General features: G+C 33.5%; 1 protein-coding gene across 1 annotated transcript; it reads right to left on the reverse strand.

Moving 5' to 3' along the window:
• Positions 1 to 1,077: 1,077 nt before the first annotated feature.
• On the reverse strand, positions 1,078 to 4,610 carry LOC111889537 (cinnamoyl-CoA reductase 1). Its single transcript, XM_023885686.3, has 6 exons — positions 4,414 to 4,610; positions 4,000 to 4,172; positions 2,926 to 3,111; positions 2,677 to 2,839; positions 1,711 to 1,912; positions 1,078 to 1,402 (listed from the first exon to the last, which is right to left on the reverse strand). The coding sequence occupies exons 1-6, from the start codon at positions 4,517 to 4,519 to the stop codon at positions 1,237 to 1,239; spliced, it is 996 nt and encodes a 331-aa protein (XP_023741454.1). The 5' UTR covers positions 4,520 to 4,610; the 3' UTR covers positions 1,078 to 1,236.
• Positions 4,611 to 17,397: the final 12,787 nt, after the last annotated feature.

A 17,397-nucleotide genomic window follows, 5' to 3' on the forward strand; every position in this document is an offset into this window, starting at 1 on the left:
CCGGGCCTTCAATCCACCTGGTCCACTCTCTGAGTCTACAGTATGACTGGTCCGCCCACACCGGGCCTTCAGTCGGCCTGGTCCACTCTCCGAGCCTCGGCGCGTCTGGTCTGCCCTCTTGGGGCGTACAGCCTATCCGGACCGCTCGCTGGGCCTTCGGAACAACCGGTCCGCCCTAGGTGTCTTGGCCTACAGCACAAAGCAGGACCCGCCTCAACCCAACTCCAGTCCAAACAACCATGTGCACATATACATACAATCATATAGCAATTCATAGTCAACAAGCAGATCAAACAGCTCACATAACATATCATCATCCTAACCAGGATACCGACCTAACAAGTCACTAGCATAGCATCTCCCTATCTCTCAAAATACCAATCTCAATCAGGTCTCTAACATATACCATCCTAGCTCTCAGGATGCAAATATATCAAAGCAGTAACATAACAACAACTACCCGGATCTCAATCCGATAAGGGCCGACCTTTGTGCCTTAGACCCTGTTGATAGAGATAAACATCATAACACCATAATGAGGGTGTTAGAAAGGGTTTTTTTTTGTAGAAATTGTTCATCCTATTATAACTATGTTCTTGTATTGAATAGAACAGCTTTCGAATCTCAAACAAAAAGCTTCATAACCTATGAAGCAATATAACCTAATAACCTCATGCTCCTTCAACATAGACACCTTCTCCATCTCTTTTGTCTTTTACTTATAAAAAACTTGATTAGTTAATAAATCTCATCTCCATGTTCAAAAGGAACATCCATGATAATCAAGAAATTTACAGTCTTTTAAATATCGGAAACACTTGGGTGATGAAAAAGGACTAGCATTTCACCTAATGTTTGTAACTGTATGCTATGTAAATTGAATGAACTATCTAACTGTATTTACGTAAACCACGAAAAAGATGGATTACTACTCAAATTCAATTCAACAACGAACCAAATTAGTTTCATATAAGGTTGAATAGGGCTAGAAGCAAAACGCACGTTGGTGACATTTATAACTAGCTTGGCCACAACTTGGGCGTGCATGCAAGTACAAGAATTGAAGACGAAAAAATGTACATATGAAAAGGTAAATATATTCATTATTTTCATGTAATTTGTTACACTACATTGTCTCATAGTTATTTCTAAAGGGTGAATTGAAAATATAAACAATAAAGCAACATAAATTAATCCTCATAGATGAGCAACAAATTATGTCAAGGAACAAATAACTCAGAACTTAATTGTAGCTGGATATGGCTTCCCTTTCTCCAAGAAACCAAGTTCTTCATAATTGTTTACGGTGTCAACTATGGTCTCTTCTAGTGGCCTATAACTCCATCCCAAATTAACCAGCTTCTTCGAACTTAGCAGTGTACGACCACTTTTCTCTGTAAAACTGTTAATACAATGATCAAATATATCAATACAATTGATAAACATGGCCCACGCACCCCCGAAAAAACATCATTGCGGCCTGCTACATGACATAAAAATCTAGTACTCGAAAGGAGTCCAATTTACATTGGATCAATTGATAGTTTGATACTCACAAACCCGCTAGACATCGGCTGCTAAGATTTGAAACCTCACTCGTTTCTGCGAAGGATTGTTCATGAACAACCAAAACCCTAAACCCTACACTAGCATGCATGCAAAGCCAATGGTTCATAACACAAATCTTAGAATTTATTAGGTGGAACTTACATCTTAGGATAAGTGTGGCCAGGAAACATGTTCTCCATCATTGCAACAAAATCTCTTGTCCTTAGCGAGTATGGAGAACATATGTATCTCCCATTGGATTCAGGATTCTCGTACAACAATAAAATTGCCTCGGACAAATCACGAACATCTACATATGGACGTTCTGCGTTCTCTATTGTGTCCCCTCCGGTTCTACCTTCCTCTTGAACCAGATGGAAAATGAAAAACATACATTATTCTTTCTTTAAAAAAGTGTATGAAATGGATTTTTAATTTTTTCTGTCAAAGTTAACGTTCTTACAACATAAATTTGAGGGCCAAAGTTATAGTTCTTGCAATTCAATTAAACTTGAGGGACGTTTGGTTCACAAATGTTTTTGGGAAGTAATGGAATTATCTAAAGTATTATAAGTGAAGCTGAGTCTCGTTGAGGTGTTTCATTGAGCATGGAATACAACCCTTTTATATAAATATTTCTTAGATATAAATCAAAAATTGAAAACTATTTTGGTTTTAGTATTGAGTTTCATCACATTTTCTGCCAAACAAAAGCGTAAAAAGTTACTAAGATTTTCTTTCATATTCCATTCACTTGGATTCCAATTTCTTTATCTGATTCTTATTTCGGCCAAAACCATTCTACAAAGCAAACAGTCCCTCAAATTCCTTTTAGCTAACGAATTCGTTGAAATATGACAGAATTCAAATTCTAAATAATTTCAAAACAAACATGATGTGGAACATAGTCAAATGGAATTTGCAATTCAATTTCACCGGATCCCGTCAGATTTGTGTACATTTTTCTACAAATAATATTAAGTCGCCAGCAAAATTTGGGTGGATTTTGCTACAAATAATACCAATCTCTACAAAAATTTAGTTACATTTTGAAGTGAGGAACTTTTTACAATATTTTTGGGACTTTAAAAATCTAGCTTTATAAAGATATAGCAATTCATGACTGACCTTTCATGTAGCTCAAAAGAATTAAGCTAGTGGCATTTATGGTGGATTGCAACATTGGCCCAATGACAAAAGATGGACAAATTGTAACGACACTCAGATCATCTCGTTTTCCATATTCCAAAGCTTCAACCTCCGCTACTGTCTTCGACATAGCATACCAATGCTGAAAAATGACAACATAAATCGCATTCTTATAAGTTAATTCCATAGAACGTAAAAGGAAAATGAAGTTTAGGGTATATGGTATACTTCAATCGACTTGGCATATTCTATATCTGTCCAGCAGCTTTCATCCATTTCCAGGTCCGTGGGCCACTTAGGATTCCCTAAAAGAGCAGATGCAGAAGAGACCACAACAACCTTTTCCACTTTAGCGTTCAAACATGCATTTAATACGTTTTTTGTTCCTAATATAGCAGGATCCAGTAGTTCCACCTGCCAAATTTTGGTTCGTTCATCTTCAATGCTAGAATAATAAGTTCAAACAAATCATCATCACGGATTCCGTGAATTTCGGTGGATTTTGAATTCAGTTCCATTCCATTTGTGACGCTTGGTTGCAAATGTTTAGAAAATTGAATTCCTTTGGATTTCAAAAACCCTTTGACCACGCATTTCAGAATTGCATCCTGGAATTCTATTCCATGTTTTACCTCTTTGTTAAAACTACTCAAATACCCCTATAGTTTTTATAAAGTGTAATAAAAATCTTCATAAATAAATTTTATCTAAAGATATTTTAAAAATATAAAAAATTTAATTTCCATCATGACATGGGTAATATATTTTACCTAAAAATAATTTTTAAATATATTTTGTTAAAAAAAATTAATAGAAGGTAATTTAAATATATTTGATAGTATTTACAATTTAATTTTTGATATCTATTTTATAACGCAGAAAACAATTTGCAAAAACTGAATAAAGAATTTACCTTCAAAATCTTTTAAAATATTAACAAAACAAACATAATAAAGATATCAAGAAATGAATTTAAATTCCTAATGTTCAAATTTTTTCACATTCTAATTGCGAACAAACAATTAGCTGCATTACTACAAAACCTTTTTAATGCTATTTGTAATGATGATTGAAAATTAAGAACAATATATTCACGTTTTTTGTACACAAGTTTCTTTCCCACCGTGTTCATCCTTTTTAGTTTTTAGGTGTTTTTGAGAAGGTGATATCATTCTTGAAATCATCAGCTCTAGTATGTATGAGCTTGGTTAGCTTCAGTAGTCAAAAATAATTTTAAATCCAAATTTTAAAAGAATTATCTAGCAGATTGTGTGCCATATATGTATAAAAAGAAGTGGTTACCTGGGGATTAGATACAGGACCACCAGGAACAGGGGAGGCAACATGAAGAACCCCAATGCAACCAGCGAAGGCAGCACAAAGATTTTCATATTCTAGCACGTCTGCCTTAAACAGCTTCAACCTCTCTTCAGCATTTTCCAACTTCTTCAGATGACCATTCTTTTTCTCATCACCTTAAGATATAGAGAGAGAAACTAAGATATCATATTGTAAGAGATGGGAAGTTAAGAAATTTATTAGATCAAGAATATGTATAAATACTAGGCCAACGCTTTACTAGTGCAACATCGTGAATAAAAACCATATCAAACTTCAATAGAGTGATAAAGCCTATTAGAACAAGATTATAGTATATAAATAAGAATTAACTTCAAAATAGAGAGATTATGAAACAAAACCAAGGAAAGAGCATACATGGGTCTCTTACAGTTCCATGAACCATGTAACCTTTGGAAAGCAAAAGCTTCACAACCCATGAAGCAATATAGCCTCCTGCTCCTGTTACACACACCCTCTTCATCTTCTCTGTGTCTTACTTTTCAATTTTCAACGAATATATAATGCTTAATTTGTTGAAAGTAATCATCTACAAGTATATACACACATACATAGATATATGAATGGCATTTCGTCTTATAACATGTAGCGATCAAGGGTGGGACATAGATTTAATTAAATTCATTGGACGAAATTTTTTGCACGTTCCTACATAAAAAAAAGCATGAGCTCACAGTTATCTAAGAGATATATACGTGTTGACGTGATGGGTGATGAAAGCATTCTCTAGAAGTAAAGTAAAATCAACTAAATATTATATGTCAGCCATAACTAAGGCTGAAGAGGCTCCAACGATAGCCACTTAATGTGTACAAATAGAAACAGAATTAGAAAAAACAATAAGGAGGTTGAACTGAAACAAGGCTTCAATCTTTAACCGATAGATCATGTACTGTCCATGGAGAACCTGAAGAAAATAATTAGGAAAAATTACAAGATCAAATGCATCATGTACTTATCCACATAGGACCCAGCCGTCATAATCAGTAAACTAACAGCCAATCTAAGTCTGCCAGGTAAAATTAAATTCTTAACAGCCAATCTATGTATTGAACGTTCATATTTTAATTATGAAGTAAAATACATTCATAAAAAAAAAATACAAAAGTTGACCTAATCACCAAAGAAAATTTTGAGAGTTGATGGCAACTCCCAGAAAAAGTTGAGTACGAATGAGTCACGAGGTTATTAAAGCTCATAACTTCATTCCCTATTAATTGTTTTATACGAATTGTCCCCGTGGATTTTAAATTTTAACCAATATTTCTAAAACTCACGGATGATCTTGAACTACATAAATGACTTACTTGCCCTTTTAAATTTCTTATATCTTCTTCTAACTAAATTTAGTAATTAAAAACAAAAATAAATAAATAAACCCCTACCCACCCACCCTCACTCCCACTCTCTCTTCCTAGTGGTTTTTTTTTTCATTTTCTTCCTCTTTTATCAAATATTCCTCTTCCCTCACGGATAACCATCATCCCCGTCTACGTACCACCACCATCAAGACTTGAATAGGATATTGCTAGAAAACTTAATTGATTTGAGATTCTTAATACTCAATTGTTTTCCTTTTTGATAACCACTGGTAAAAGAAACAACCTCAAAAAATCCCACTTTTTATAAGAGCATCTTCGATCCAATTTCATTTTCCATTTTTATCTTTCATTTCTTCCTCCATTCATCTGGAACCCTACCCATTTATTTCCTCATTTTAGGGGAAATGAATAGTATAACATCATTATTTGGTGTTATATTATTCATTTCACCAAAAATACAGATAAACTTTAAGTTTACAGTTTTACTCTTTTTTTATATATTTATATATTATTAGTTTATTTTTATCTATTAATTATAATTTAAATGTATATTTCTTATAATATTGTATTATATATTAAATTATATTAATTAATTATAAATATAAAGTTTATGTTTTGTTTATCAAATTCATATAAAAATTTAATTACATATTGAAATTTTAAAAAACGATAACGTATTTTATAAAAGATTATAATTAAGTGTTATAAATATAATCTTATTTATTTAATAGTATTGTAATTAAAAATAATATAGATTATATATTTGTTAAAACCAAATTAATAGAAACGGATATACTAGGAATATACATTTTAGGATAAAATGGGACAAAAATTGGAGTAGCACTACTAGAAAAAATGGTGTTTTCCTATGGAAAATAGCTACGGAAAATTTATGTAGCTAATTAGCTACGGAACGGCTACGGATCGGCTACTGAATGGAACACCCTAATTTAGTAACGGAATAGTGACGGAGTAACTACAGATGCTAGTCTGTAGTTATTCTGTACCAAATTAGCTACGGAATCGCTACGGATGCTAATCCGTAGTTACTCCGTAGCTAATTAGATACATAATGGCTACGGAATAACTACGAATGCAATATCAAACTATTAAATGAGTAAGAGATCTCGAAGGTGTACACGACTTTATGAACGATATTAATAACTATAAGTTGTTGAAAATAAACATAATTATGTATAACAAAGGTGTGAAAAAAACGAAGAAAAAAAAAACAATGTTTAATGCCCGAAAAAATCGAAAATAAGAAAAATTTGTAGCTAATCCGTAGCTAATTAGCTACGTATTTTTCTTATTTTCGATTTTTCAAGCCCCAAACGTCATTTTTTTCGCTTCATTTTCTTCACACTTCTATTATACATGATTATCTATATTTTCACCAAATTATAGCTATTAATATCCTTCATAAAGTTGTGTGCACCTTCAGGATCAAGTATTCGTTTCAGATTGTAACAATGTAATCACTATACTTTTCACCAACTTGTGATGGGTTTATTTTTGTATATGTATATTTACAATCATGAACGAGTTGTGCTATATGTGTACGTGTATGTATGTATATATACGTGTTTGTGAGTATCATAAGCATTATAGTGTTAAACCATTAAATAATTAACGGATCCCGTATGCACACACGACTTTATAAACGATATTAATAGATATAAGTTGGTAAAAATATAGATAATCATGTATAATAGAGGTGTGAAAAAAACGGAGAGGAAAAAACAACGTTCGGTGCCCGTAAAATCGAAATTAAGAAATATCCGTAGCTAATCCGTAGCTAATTAGCTACAATTATTTCTTATTTTCGATTTTCCGGCCTTCAAACATCGTTTTTTCTGCTTTGTTTTTTCACACCTGTATTATACATGATTATCTATATTTTCATCAACTTATAGCTATTAATATCGTTCATAAAGTCTTGTGCACGTTCGTGATCAAGTATTCGTTTCATAGTTTAACAATGTAAGGACTATACTTTTTCACCAACTTGTAATGAGTTTATTTTTGTATTTGTATATTTACATACATGAATGACTTGTGGTATATGTATACGTGTATATGTGTTTCTAAGTATTTGTATTTGAATATATTAATAATCATTATAGTGTTAAACCATTAAAAGATTAATGGATCCCGTATGTGCACACGACTTTATAAACGATATTAATAGCTATAAGTTTGTGAAAATATAAATAATCATGTATAATAGAGGTGTGAAAAAAACGAAGCGGAAAAAACAACGTTTGGAGCCCGGATAATCGAAAATAAGAAATATATGTAGCTAATCCGTAGCAAATTAGCTACGGATCATGCTTTCCGTTAGAATTACGTAGCTAATCTGTAGCTAACTAGCTACGAATTAGCTACGGATATTTCTTATTTTCGATTTTTCGAGCTCCAAACGTCGTTTTTTCCGCTTCGTTTTTTTCACACCTCCATTATACATGATTATCTATATTTTCATCGACTTATAGCTATTAATATCGTTCATAAAGTTGTGTGTACCTTCGTGATCAAGTATTCGTTTCATAGTTTAACAATTTAAGGACTATACTTTTTCACCAACTTGTGATGGGTTTATTTTTGTATATGTATATTTACATACATGAATGAGATGTGGTATATGTGTATGTATATGTGTGTTTGTATACGTGTTTGTGAGTATTTATATGTGAATGTAGATCATACGCATTATATTATTAAACTGTGAAACGAATACTTGGTCCTGAAGGTGCAAAGGAGTTTATGAATGATATTAATAGCTATGTGTTGGCGAAAATATAGATAAACATGTGTAATAGAGTTGTGTAAAAAACGAAGCGGAAAAAACGACGTTTGGTGTCCGGAAATTTGAAAATAAGAAATATCCGTAGCTAATTAGCTACATAATTTTTTTAATTTTCGATTTCCGGACACCAAACGTCATTTTTTCGCTTCGTTTTTTTACACCTCTTTTATATATTATCATCTATATTTTCACGAACATATAGCTATTAATATCATTAATAAAGGCGTGTGCATCTTCGCGATCAATTTATAGCTAATAATAATAATAATAATAATAATAATAATAATAATAATAATAATAATAATAATAATAATAGTTATAATAATAATAATAGAAATAATAATTATAATAATAGTAATAATAATAATAATAATAATAATAGTTATAATAATCATAGAAATAATTATAATAGTAATAAAAATAATAATAATAATAATAATAATAATAATAATAATGGTAATAATAATAATAATAATAATAATAATAATAATAATAATAATAATAATAACAACAACAATGTAGGAGACCCACCCCAGTTTTTTTTTCTGGCCGTAGCTAATGCGGAGCTAAGCTGTCGCTATTGCCCACTCGTAGCTAATCTGTAGCATGCTCTGAAGCTAAGACGTAGCAAATCGGTGGCTATTTTTTTAAAAATTAAAATCCTCACGAACAGAAAACAAAAAAATATCGCTAAAGGCCTGATGCTTCCCGTCGTCCGAGCCGTCGCTGCCCCTAGCCGCCCGTCGCCGCTGTCGACCATGGTCATTCTTCCCCACGCATTGCTCTCCTCTCTCTTGGCCTCTTTGCTCGATTCTTCCCCAGAGGTAAAACCCTAGTTTTTTCTTTTTCTTTTTTGAAATTACGTCATGTATACAATTTAGATGCTTTATTGATTGATAATGATTATTTGTTTTGTTGAATGTGAGGTTTTTGATTATATTTTAGATCGAATTTTAGGGATGGCGGTGATCTCTTTATTGGTTTTTGATTATATCCTGATGATCCGAGGTGTAAATGTTTTAGGGATGGCAGTGATCTCTTTATTGGTTATTGCTACATAAACACCCTCCAACTGTTCGACAAAATGTTACAATGAAAATTTTGTTCATTTGTTTGTAGGTCTACATGTTTATTCCGGTTTTTGGGTTTCTAGGATTCCATGAGAGATCTCCTCCGAATAAAAGAAAATGATGACATTCTTTAAAAAAACCAAATTTCATAAACAAATTAATTTACAAAATAAGTGATAATTTAATGTAGTTATTTTGTGATAGAAATGGTTAATCCTTTATTCATTTTAAAGATATAAATAATTAGTTGTTAAGGACATATATTCACTAACTTTTTTTTAAGTTCATGCTAAATTTAGCTTTACTGTGAAAGTGAAATGATCAAGCGTTAATGAAGTTAAGCTTTAATGAAATAGTTAGATCCAATCTCAATTTGTAATTATGAAATGTGATTTCATTCATAAATGAAAGAAAATTCAACACCCTTCTCCTATGGAATGCAAACCTATAAGGGTTTATCCCCCAGTTTACAATCCCGTTGTTCATTATATCCCCGGGAATTGGTTATCAAAACAAGTTTCCTTTGAAGGAGTACCTAATCTCTGTCTAGAAGAGAATTATAGGTAGCAGTGTGGGATTGTGATTCTGTTTCTGGTAGGAACCCCCCCAACTTATTAGCAGTTGAGTGGCCAGTTGGGAGATTAGTGCAATGAACTCAGTAATGATCCAGTGTGGGCGGTCTGTCAGGAAGCCAGACCATCTCAAGACTCCATATTTCGATTGAGTAAATATGATCATATTGTAAGGGATTTATTTATTTTCCAAGTTTTAGAACCCTACGAGGGTTGGATATGGTTGCCTTGGAAGGGTTAGAGTTTTTGCTCGGGGTTGTAGTCAAGTAGTTCAAGTTGTTTGGCGTGTAAGGAATGATAAGAAACGATTTCGAGGACGAAATCAAATTTAAGTGGGGGAGAGTTGTAACATCTCGTTTAAATAGAGTGATTAAATAATAAATCAGGAACCCCGCGAAGTAATTATTATGATTATTTTATACTATTATAGTCCAAAATCAATTAAAAATTATTAGAACATTAGTTTCGGGGGTTAAAGAATAATATTGGACTTAATTTGAAAGGATCTTGAATGGTTGGGGTTAAAAGAGTAAATTCTGGACCTATGTTGAAAGGATTTGTTGAGTGAGGGGCTGTTGTCTAAATTACGGATTAGATTTGAAAAAGATTCTTGAAGCCAGGTAGAAATAGTAACATTTGGATTAAATTTGAAAGAAAGGAAGATGGATGGGTTGATCTTGTAATTATGGGAAAATGTCTATGAGGGGCGGGGTATTTAAACGTTACCCACACGGTAACCCTAACCCTAGATGCCCCAAACCTCCAGTCGCCACCTTAAGCTTCAGCATCCATGGTTGCCGCCTTCCTCCACTGTTAAGGGTGTGAACCACCACAACGATGCCACCATGGTGGATGCTGACGAAGCCAAGGTCGTTGAAGTCAGGCATCTTGAAGATCGGGTGAGCAAAGGGAGAATCGTCGGAAATCGGGGATGGAATTGTAATCGATGCTGCCATTTCCGACGAGTGGTGAGGCTAAGAATCAGAGCGGGACGCCGTGAGTTGCTTCCGTTCAACTTAAGTCGTCGAGCAATCGTCTAACCGCCACCTCCCTCGTTGTATTCACTCCTCCCCCTTCTTCTGTTCATCATCACCACCATAGATGCCGACGAGGCCTGTTGGATTAGTGTCTAAGTCCAAAACTATTTTGGTATGTACTTGACCCGAGGGTGCATGGTCCTTTTGGGTTGCCTTCACCAAAGCAACTTGATAGGATGAATTATGGAGAGAAATGATTAATTATGATTTATTAATATATTATGAGAATAATATATTAAAGGAGAATCATATTGTTTAATTAATATTAATCAAGAATTAATAAGAATTAAGTTTGTGGCTAAAAGACATTAATTAAACTTAAGGGACTAGAACTGTCAATTGTGTGATAGTTGAATATTGGGCTAATGGACTCCATATTAGAGGGGTGGACGAATTCTATGGGGAAACCCATTAGAAATCGTCCTAAGCCTCTAAGGAGGGAGTCCATGGGTTGCTTAGGGCCTAAGCATCCAAATTAGGGTTTCCTTGTTAGATAACCCTAATAGCCTCACTATTTAAAGGACCCTTGAGACTCAAAAACGTGGTGAACTTATTCCTTAGGGTTTCCACACGTTTTGGGCAGCCTCCTCTCTCTTTGTTCTTCATCCTCTTGCTCTTGGTGTTTGTGAGCCATTAGAGGAGTGACAATTGTGACTCTAAGCTTTCTAAAGCCATTACAAGGAGGATTTGAGATTGTTATTGCTACATAACAATCAAGGTAAGATCTAAAACTCTATTCTTTTGTTAATATGATTAATTGTATGCTAGATTTAGGGTTTAAAGTATTGGATGAATTGCATGTACAATAGAGAAACCTAGATCCAAGCATTAGGGTTTGCATGAGCACATAGGATGTTCTTATGGCTAAAACCCATCAGTGGTATCAGAGCCTTGATTGGTGTCTATTGTATTGATGCTTATTTGATCGAAATTATCACTGAAAATCAAAATTTTTTGCTTTTGAGTGTTTGCCTCGCCGAGTCACTTGGTGAACTCGCCGAGTCAGTTGTGCTCGACGAGTCCAAGTCCAGACTTGACGAGTCAAAGGGTCTGACAACTTGTTTTCGCGATTTTCTTTCTGTTTTGGCTTTGGATAATTACCATAAACATGTTTTTATAATAAAATCCAAATTTTATCAATATTTGGTGATTATCCTTACCAAAATAGAAGATAATTGTCAAAATTTAGATAATCATTTGTTTTATTAGATAAAGTTTGATTATTAGTAATTTAGATTTGAATTATCTTGTGAAAAAGTTTCTATTTTCCCCCTTTAGGTTTTATAGTTTAAATTTGAACTTAAAAGTTTTGTTTTTGAAATTTAAATTAGTTAAACCCTAATGTTTTGAAATGTTTCAAAACTTGCCCTCAAGTTTTGGAATTTAAAAGTTGATTAAAAGTTTAATTTAGAAATGTTAAATTCTAAAACCCTAGTATAGTTTTGAAAAGTTCAAATCGCACCCTTATGGTTTTATTAATTAATTAAAGTGCATAACTAAAAGAGATTTAATAAATCCTTAAAGTTTTGGTTTACAATTTAATTAAATTAAAAGTATAATTGTTAAATTTAACCACCTAGTATTTTAAAAAGTGTAAAATACACCCTATACTATATATAACATTAAAAGTCTAATGATATATATATATATATATATATATATATATATATATGAGTAAAAGTCAGTCTTACTGTTAGTAGGCCTCATTCACGAAGCTGGTCTATAAGGGGTGTTTAAGGAAATTACCTATAAAATGGCGATTGAATGGGTATCCACTCTTACCCACCACACTCTTGACTAGTGGAGGGTCATTAGTCGAACAGGTAGGATAGGACAGATACCTTCCATTATAAGTATAATGAAATACAAAAGTAACTAAATGCTTTTACAAATTCCCAATCTTAGTTACTTTAGGCAAAAGTGAATTGATGGAATTCCATGAAATTACACTTTGTGCCCTTACGAAGACGTTAGTGGAGCGTGTGTGGTTAACCGGCACACTAAATGGTTCTAAGCAAAGGTAGCAAAGGGTGACTCAATGTTTGTCATAGTTCGGTGGAGCGTGTGTGGTTAACCGGCACATCGAATATGTGACTATAACATGTGGGGGCACCATGTAAGTTTGCATGGTTATTCACACCCTGTTTTGTGATCCTCGGCATCCTAATCACAAATCGAGGGGCATATCGAGATTTAAACATGCCATTGAAAAGTTCAATGAATCTCAAAAGATCTAGGAATTTTTAATATATTTAAAACTTAAATTTCTTTTTCGTTTTTCATGGTGGAAATTAGTGAATCCTCATTCACTTACCTTCAAATGTTCTGTAATTTGGGTTACGACATCCCTCTCCCAAGTTGTAGAGTATTGTGTTGGGTTCTAGCCTTAATATCTCATTTGGGTGATTTATTAAGGACTCAATCAATCAACTAACTTGAATTTGTTTTCTCCCGTTTTGTAGATGTCAAAGTATGACAACTATGGTATTCCCAAATCCCGTGGAACAAGATTTCCACATGAAGATGATATTCTACAATTCGATCGAGGAACAAGAGATCATGCTTCACTTCCTCCACCTCCTCCAATTATTCTCCCTAACCCATAAGTTCGAAGGCTTGAAAAGTTCAAGCTCACTCAAGCCCTTTTGGCAAGTAAATATGAAGAAGGAAAGTCGGTGTGTGCACACATCCTAGAGATGAAGTCACACATTGATAGGTTAAGAATGTTGGGATCCGTTGTCTGTGAGGAGTCGGTTGTTGACTAGTTTCTTCAGTCACTTCCTAACTCATATAGTGAGTTCGTAAGAGAGTACTATATGATGAACCACAACGTAACCCTCATTGATCTCACCTATATGCTTATTGCTGCTGAATCAGCAATGATTTGGCGCACTGGAAAAGCAAAGTTGATTGGTGGATCGGCCTTCCAAACCTCTATGGATATATGCAATGGCAACGAAAGGCATGCCATGATCGAAAAGTTTGATCGTAAGAGAAAGGCAAAGTCTGAAGTAGTTCCATGTGCTGTTCCAAAAGAGCCAATTTTCTTTTATTGCCAAGAGAAGGGGCATTGGAGACGAAGTTTCCCTATTTACCTAAGAGATCTAAGAGATGGGAGAGTCAAAATGTATGGCTCTACTTTAGGTAAAATCCATTAACTAACTCTTTTAAGTTCCTATTCTAGATTCTTAATACATGATGTGATAAGATTACAATTGATGTTTTATAGGACCAAAGAAAAGGAGAGGAAGCTTAAGGGAAGAAGTGAGAGGAATCTAATCGTGAAGAAATGGGTTTCGATCGCATTGCTTGAAGATTGGATTCTTGAGCTACTACTTAGAGTTAGAAAAGATTGCTAAGAAATATGTATTAACATAGTTTTTCGATGAATTACATTGTAAGGACAAATTTTTCCGCAATAAAATAAAATTTTGTTTTTTATATTATTTATTTATCCTTACAATGGCATGTATGAAAAAATTTGATGTTTGAAGATTTCTATTATTAGCAATAATGGATTTGATTCTTGATTATGTTATTTGTGGAAAGGTCAAGAATTTACCAAATAGGGAAAGTTTCTCATCGCCCAAGTTTCAATTGGATAGAAACTTGGAATCATACAACAAGTATTGCATGATGAATGAGAAGTTTCATATTTGGAAATTAGACTAATTCGTTGACAAAGTGTCAAGTGAAGGACTAAGAGATCAAGTACACAAGGTTGTGTGTTGATCAAGTCCACCACAAGAGTGAAAAAGATATTCGTCATGATTTACTAAAGGTCAGTGGATATGATTATACTTATAAGATTAAATGTAATTCCGAGTTGATTTGAAAGAGTTTAAATCAATAGCAGAACGAATAAGAAGAATCAAGTAGGCAGAAAGATAAAAGTTTCTCTATTCTAAGAAGAAGGGAGAGTACCTTTTATTATGTTTTATGATAGGTATTAATGATTAAGAACCATATCTCAATTGATCCTCTAAATGAGTCTTAGTGCAATTGTATGTCTGAGAAGAGGAATCAAGAATTGAAGAAATGGTTAAATCAAGAAGTCAATCATACTTCGTTCCAAAAACAAATCTTAGAGTTAAGATTGTGACATTGAGTGACAAGTCTTAAGAAGGTTTATAAAAATCATCAAATATGGAAAGTTGTGATGTCTTGGATAAGATAAAGACCAACTAGGACCAATTTTGTGAAATGTTTAGTTTTGATAAAAGCTACACTAACTCTTGAATACTTTTTTGTCGAGAAATGTTTATTGACAAGAGAATCTTATATGTCAAGGAGTCAGTGGGAGTCTTAATGGTCTTGAAAAGTTTCAAGAACTAATCAAGAATAAACCTTATCGATCATCACTAGCACACGACTTGAGGTTTACAACCTATCGTGTTGACACTATCTTGTTTTTTGTGCGATTCCAATTGAGTTGATTATGCATGTGAGTTCTATGAGTTCTCATTTGAACACATAAAAGGCAAGCACCTTGATCAATGAAAAGTACATTGATATGAAACAGTGAGCTGCTTAACTACTAGGAAGACATGGTGGGCACTCGTGTTACCATAAGGCAAGAAATCAAGATTGAGAAGGTTCGGTCCATATGAGTTTGGATTTGTCGCAAACTTTGGTTTTGACAAATTCGCCTGGATAGGAACACATACACCATTAAAATCTATGTGTCATAAGATTCCATCCTTCATGAAGATGACTGTGAGGAAATGCTTTAAGAAGATAGTGATTGTGAAATTGTATTCTCGAATTCGATTATGGTTACGGTATCCCTTTCCATAATTCGAATTGTGAGATTTGGCAATTAGTCTAAATTTTTTTAAGACACACATATGAGTTATCTAAGGCAAAGGTGTATAAGTTTAAGAAGCTTAGATAAAGGATTATCAAAGCATTAGGTATTAGAAATATGAACTTCATAAATTCAATAGGTATTGTTTTTCTGGAAGTTAAGTTGTTTTCTAAATACATGTCAAAGCTAGTGGGAGCATAAGTGTTATGCTTATATGATAATAATCATCATGATAGTGGGAGCATTAATATTATGCTTGTATTAAGGCAAGTATTGCAAGTTAGCAATATTAATTATAGAAAACAAGAGTTATACTTTGCAAAGTCGTAAGGGTTGAATAGTTGTTTTGCTATAATTAAGGGAGAGAATATTATGCTTCATTTCAAATCTAAAGGCTTAGGTTGTGGAATGTTAATAAATTTAGTCAAGAGTACATAGTGCGTTCTCAAAATTTCGATTATGATTGTGGCATCCCTCTTCATAGTTCGAATTGTGTGAATGTGACACATAAAATATTATGGCAAAAGATTGATAAAGTATCGTATCTTCATGTAAGACATTATGCATCGTATCCCATACGCTTCGGGTAAAGGATCGATTACAGAGGCTATAATATTTGACCATTCTAAAATTTTCCAAATGTCTAGCGCATTTAGAAGGAAGAAAGACAAGAATCGGTTTTGACTAAGATAATTGAACAACTATCAAAGGACGATCCAAAGCTCGCTGAGGATTGGTTGCTTGTGAGTAGTTGGAAGTATGGTATTGGATAGACCATATCGACATTATTATGAATAGATAAGGTTCTATTAAGAATAAGTTGTCGTATGAAAAAATATGGAAATGTTTCCATATTGGGAGTTGGATATTGAGAATCTATGTCTAGACTAGAAACTTTTATGCAAGAAGGATGTTCAAAGGAATGTACTTTGAGTGAGAGACATCATATCTATAGAGATTGGCCAAGTCTTGATGATTTTGAGCTGTGACTTTACGAAAGAGTGTGACAACCCAAAATTTCCATTTGTACGAACTTTATCTATTCAATAGAAGCTAGTCCAGTTTCAGTGAATTTCATACTTTTCCGAATAAGTTCGTGTACATTAGGGTTCACGTTTAAGGAGATATCAGGAGAGTGGATGCTCCTGGGTTTGTGAAATTTGAGCATTCCAAGTCTCATAATGTTATAGTCCAAATTCCAGAATCAAAATATTTTCTGTCAAAATATTTCAGGAGTATAAATAGATTTCTGAATGAAATTAATTCATTATTCACAATTCCAAATAGAGAAAAGCCATTTTCTCTCTGACGGATCTTCGGGTTTTCACCCCAGATTGTGATTCTACTTTCCTAGATGTGTTTTATTACTTGTTATATGCTTTATAACATCATTTACATGCCTAAAATGCAAGATCCGGGAGTTTACCGCCCAAGAACGTTCTTGGGGAGTAAACTCCAAAACAAGGCCTAAAAGCTTCCTAGTCCCATTTCCTTGTTAGACAAACTGATTAGGACTTATTGTAGGATCTTTAGAGGCTAGAAATCACCCAAGATCATAAGTCTTTTGGAGTTTACGGCCCAAGAGTTCTTGGACCGTAAACACCATTTCCAAGGGCCAAAGTGAGCCCTAAACCACCCTTAAGGCTTAAGGCATTTACCCTCTAATGCTTGTAGCTAATTTGGACACCAAAACACTTCAAAATCATGGAGTTATAGGAGTTTAC

Source organism: Lactuca sativa, chromosome 2 (genome assembly GCF_002870075.4).
Source record: "Lactuca sativa cultivar Salinas chromosome 2, Lsat_Salinas_v11, whole genome shotgun sequence".
Lineage (NCBI taxonomy): Eukaryota > Viridiplantae > Streptophyta > Magnoliopsida > Asterales > Asteraceae > Lactuca > Lactuca sativa.

Excerpts from the sequence above, each read along its gene's own strand:
- LOC111889537 (XM_023885686.3), bottom strand. The coding sequence starts at position 4,519 with ATGAAGAGGGTGTGTGTAACAGGAGCAGGAGGCTATATTGCTTCATGG. Across the intron at positions 2,840-2,925 it reads AATATGCCAAGTCGATTGAA|CATTGGTATGCTATGTCGAA; the intron begins GTATACCATATA and ends GTCATTTTTCAG. Across the intron at positions 1,913-2,676 it reads TCTTTTGAGCTACATGAAAG|AGGAAGGTAGAACCGGAGGG; the intron begins GTCAGTCATGAA and ends ATCTGGTTCAAG.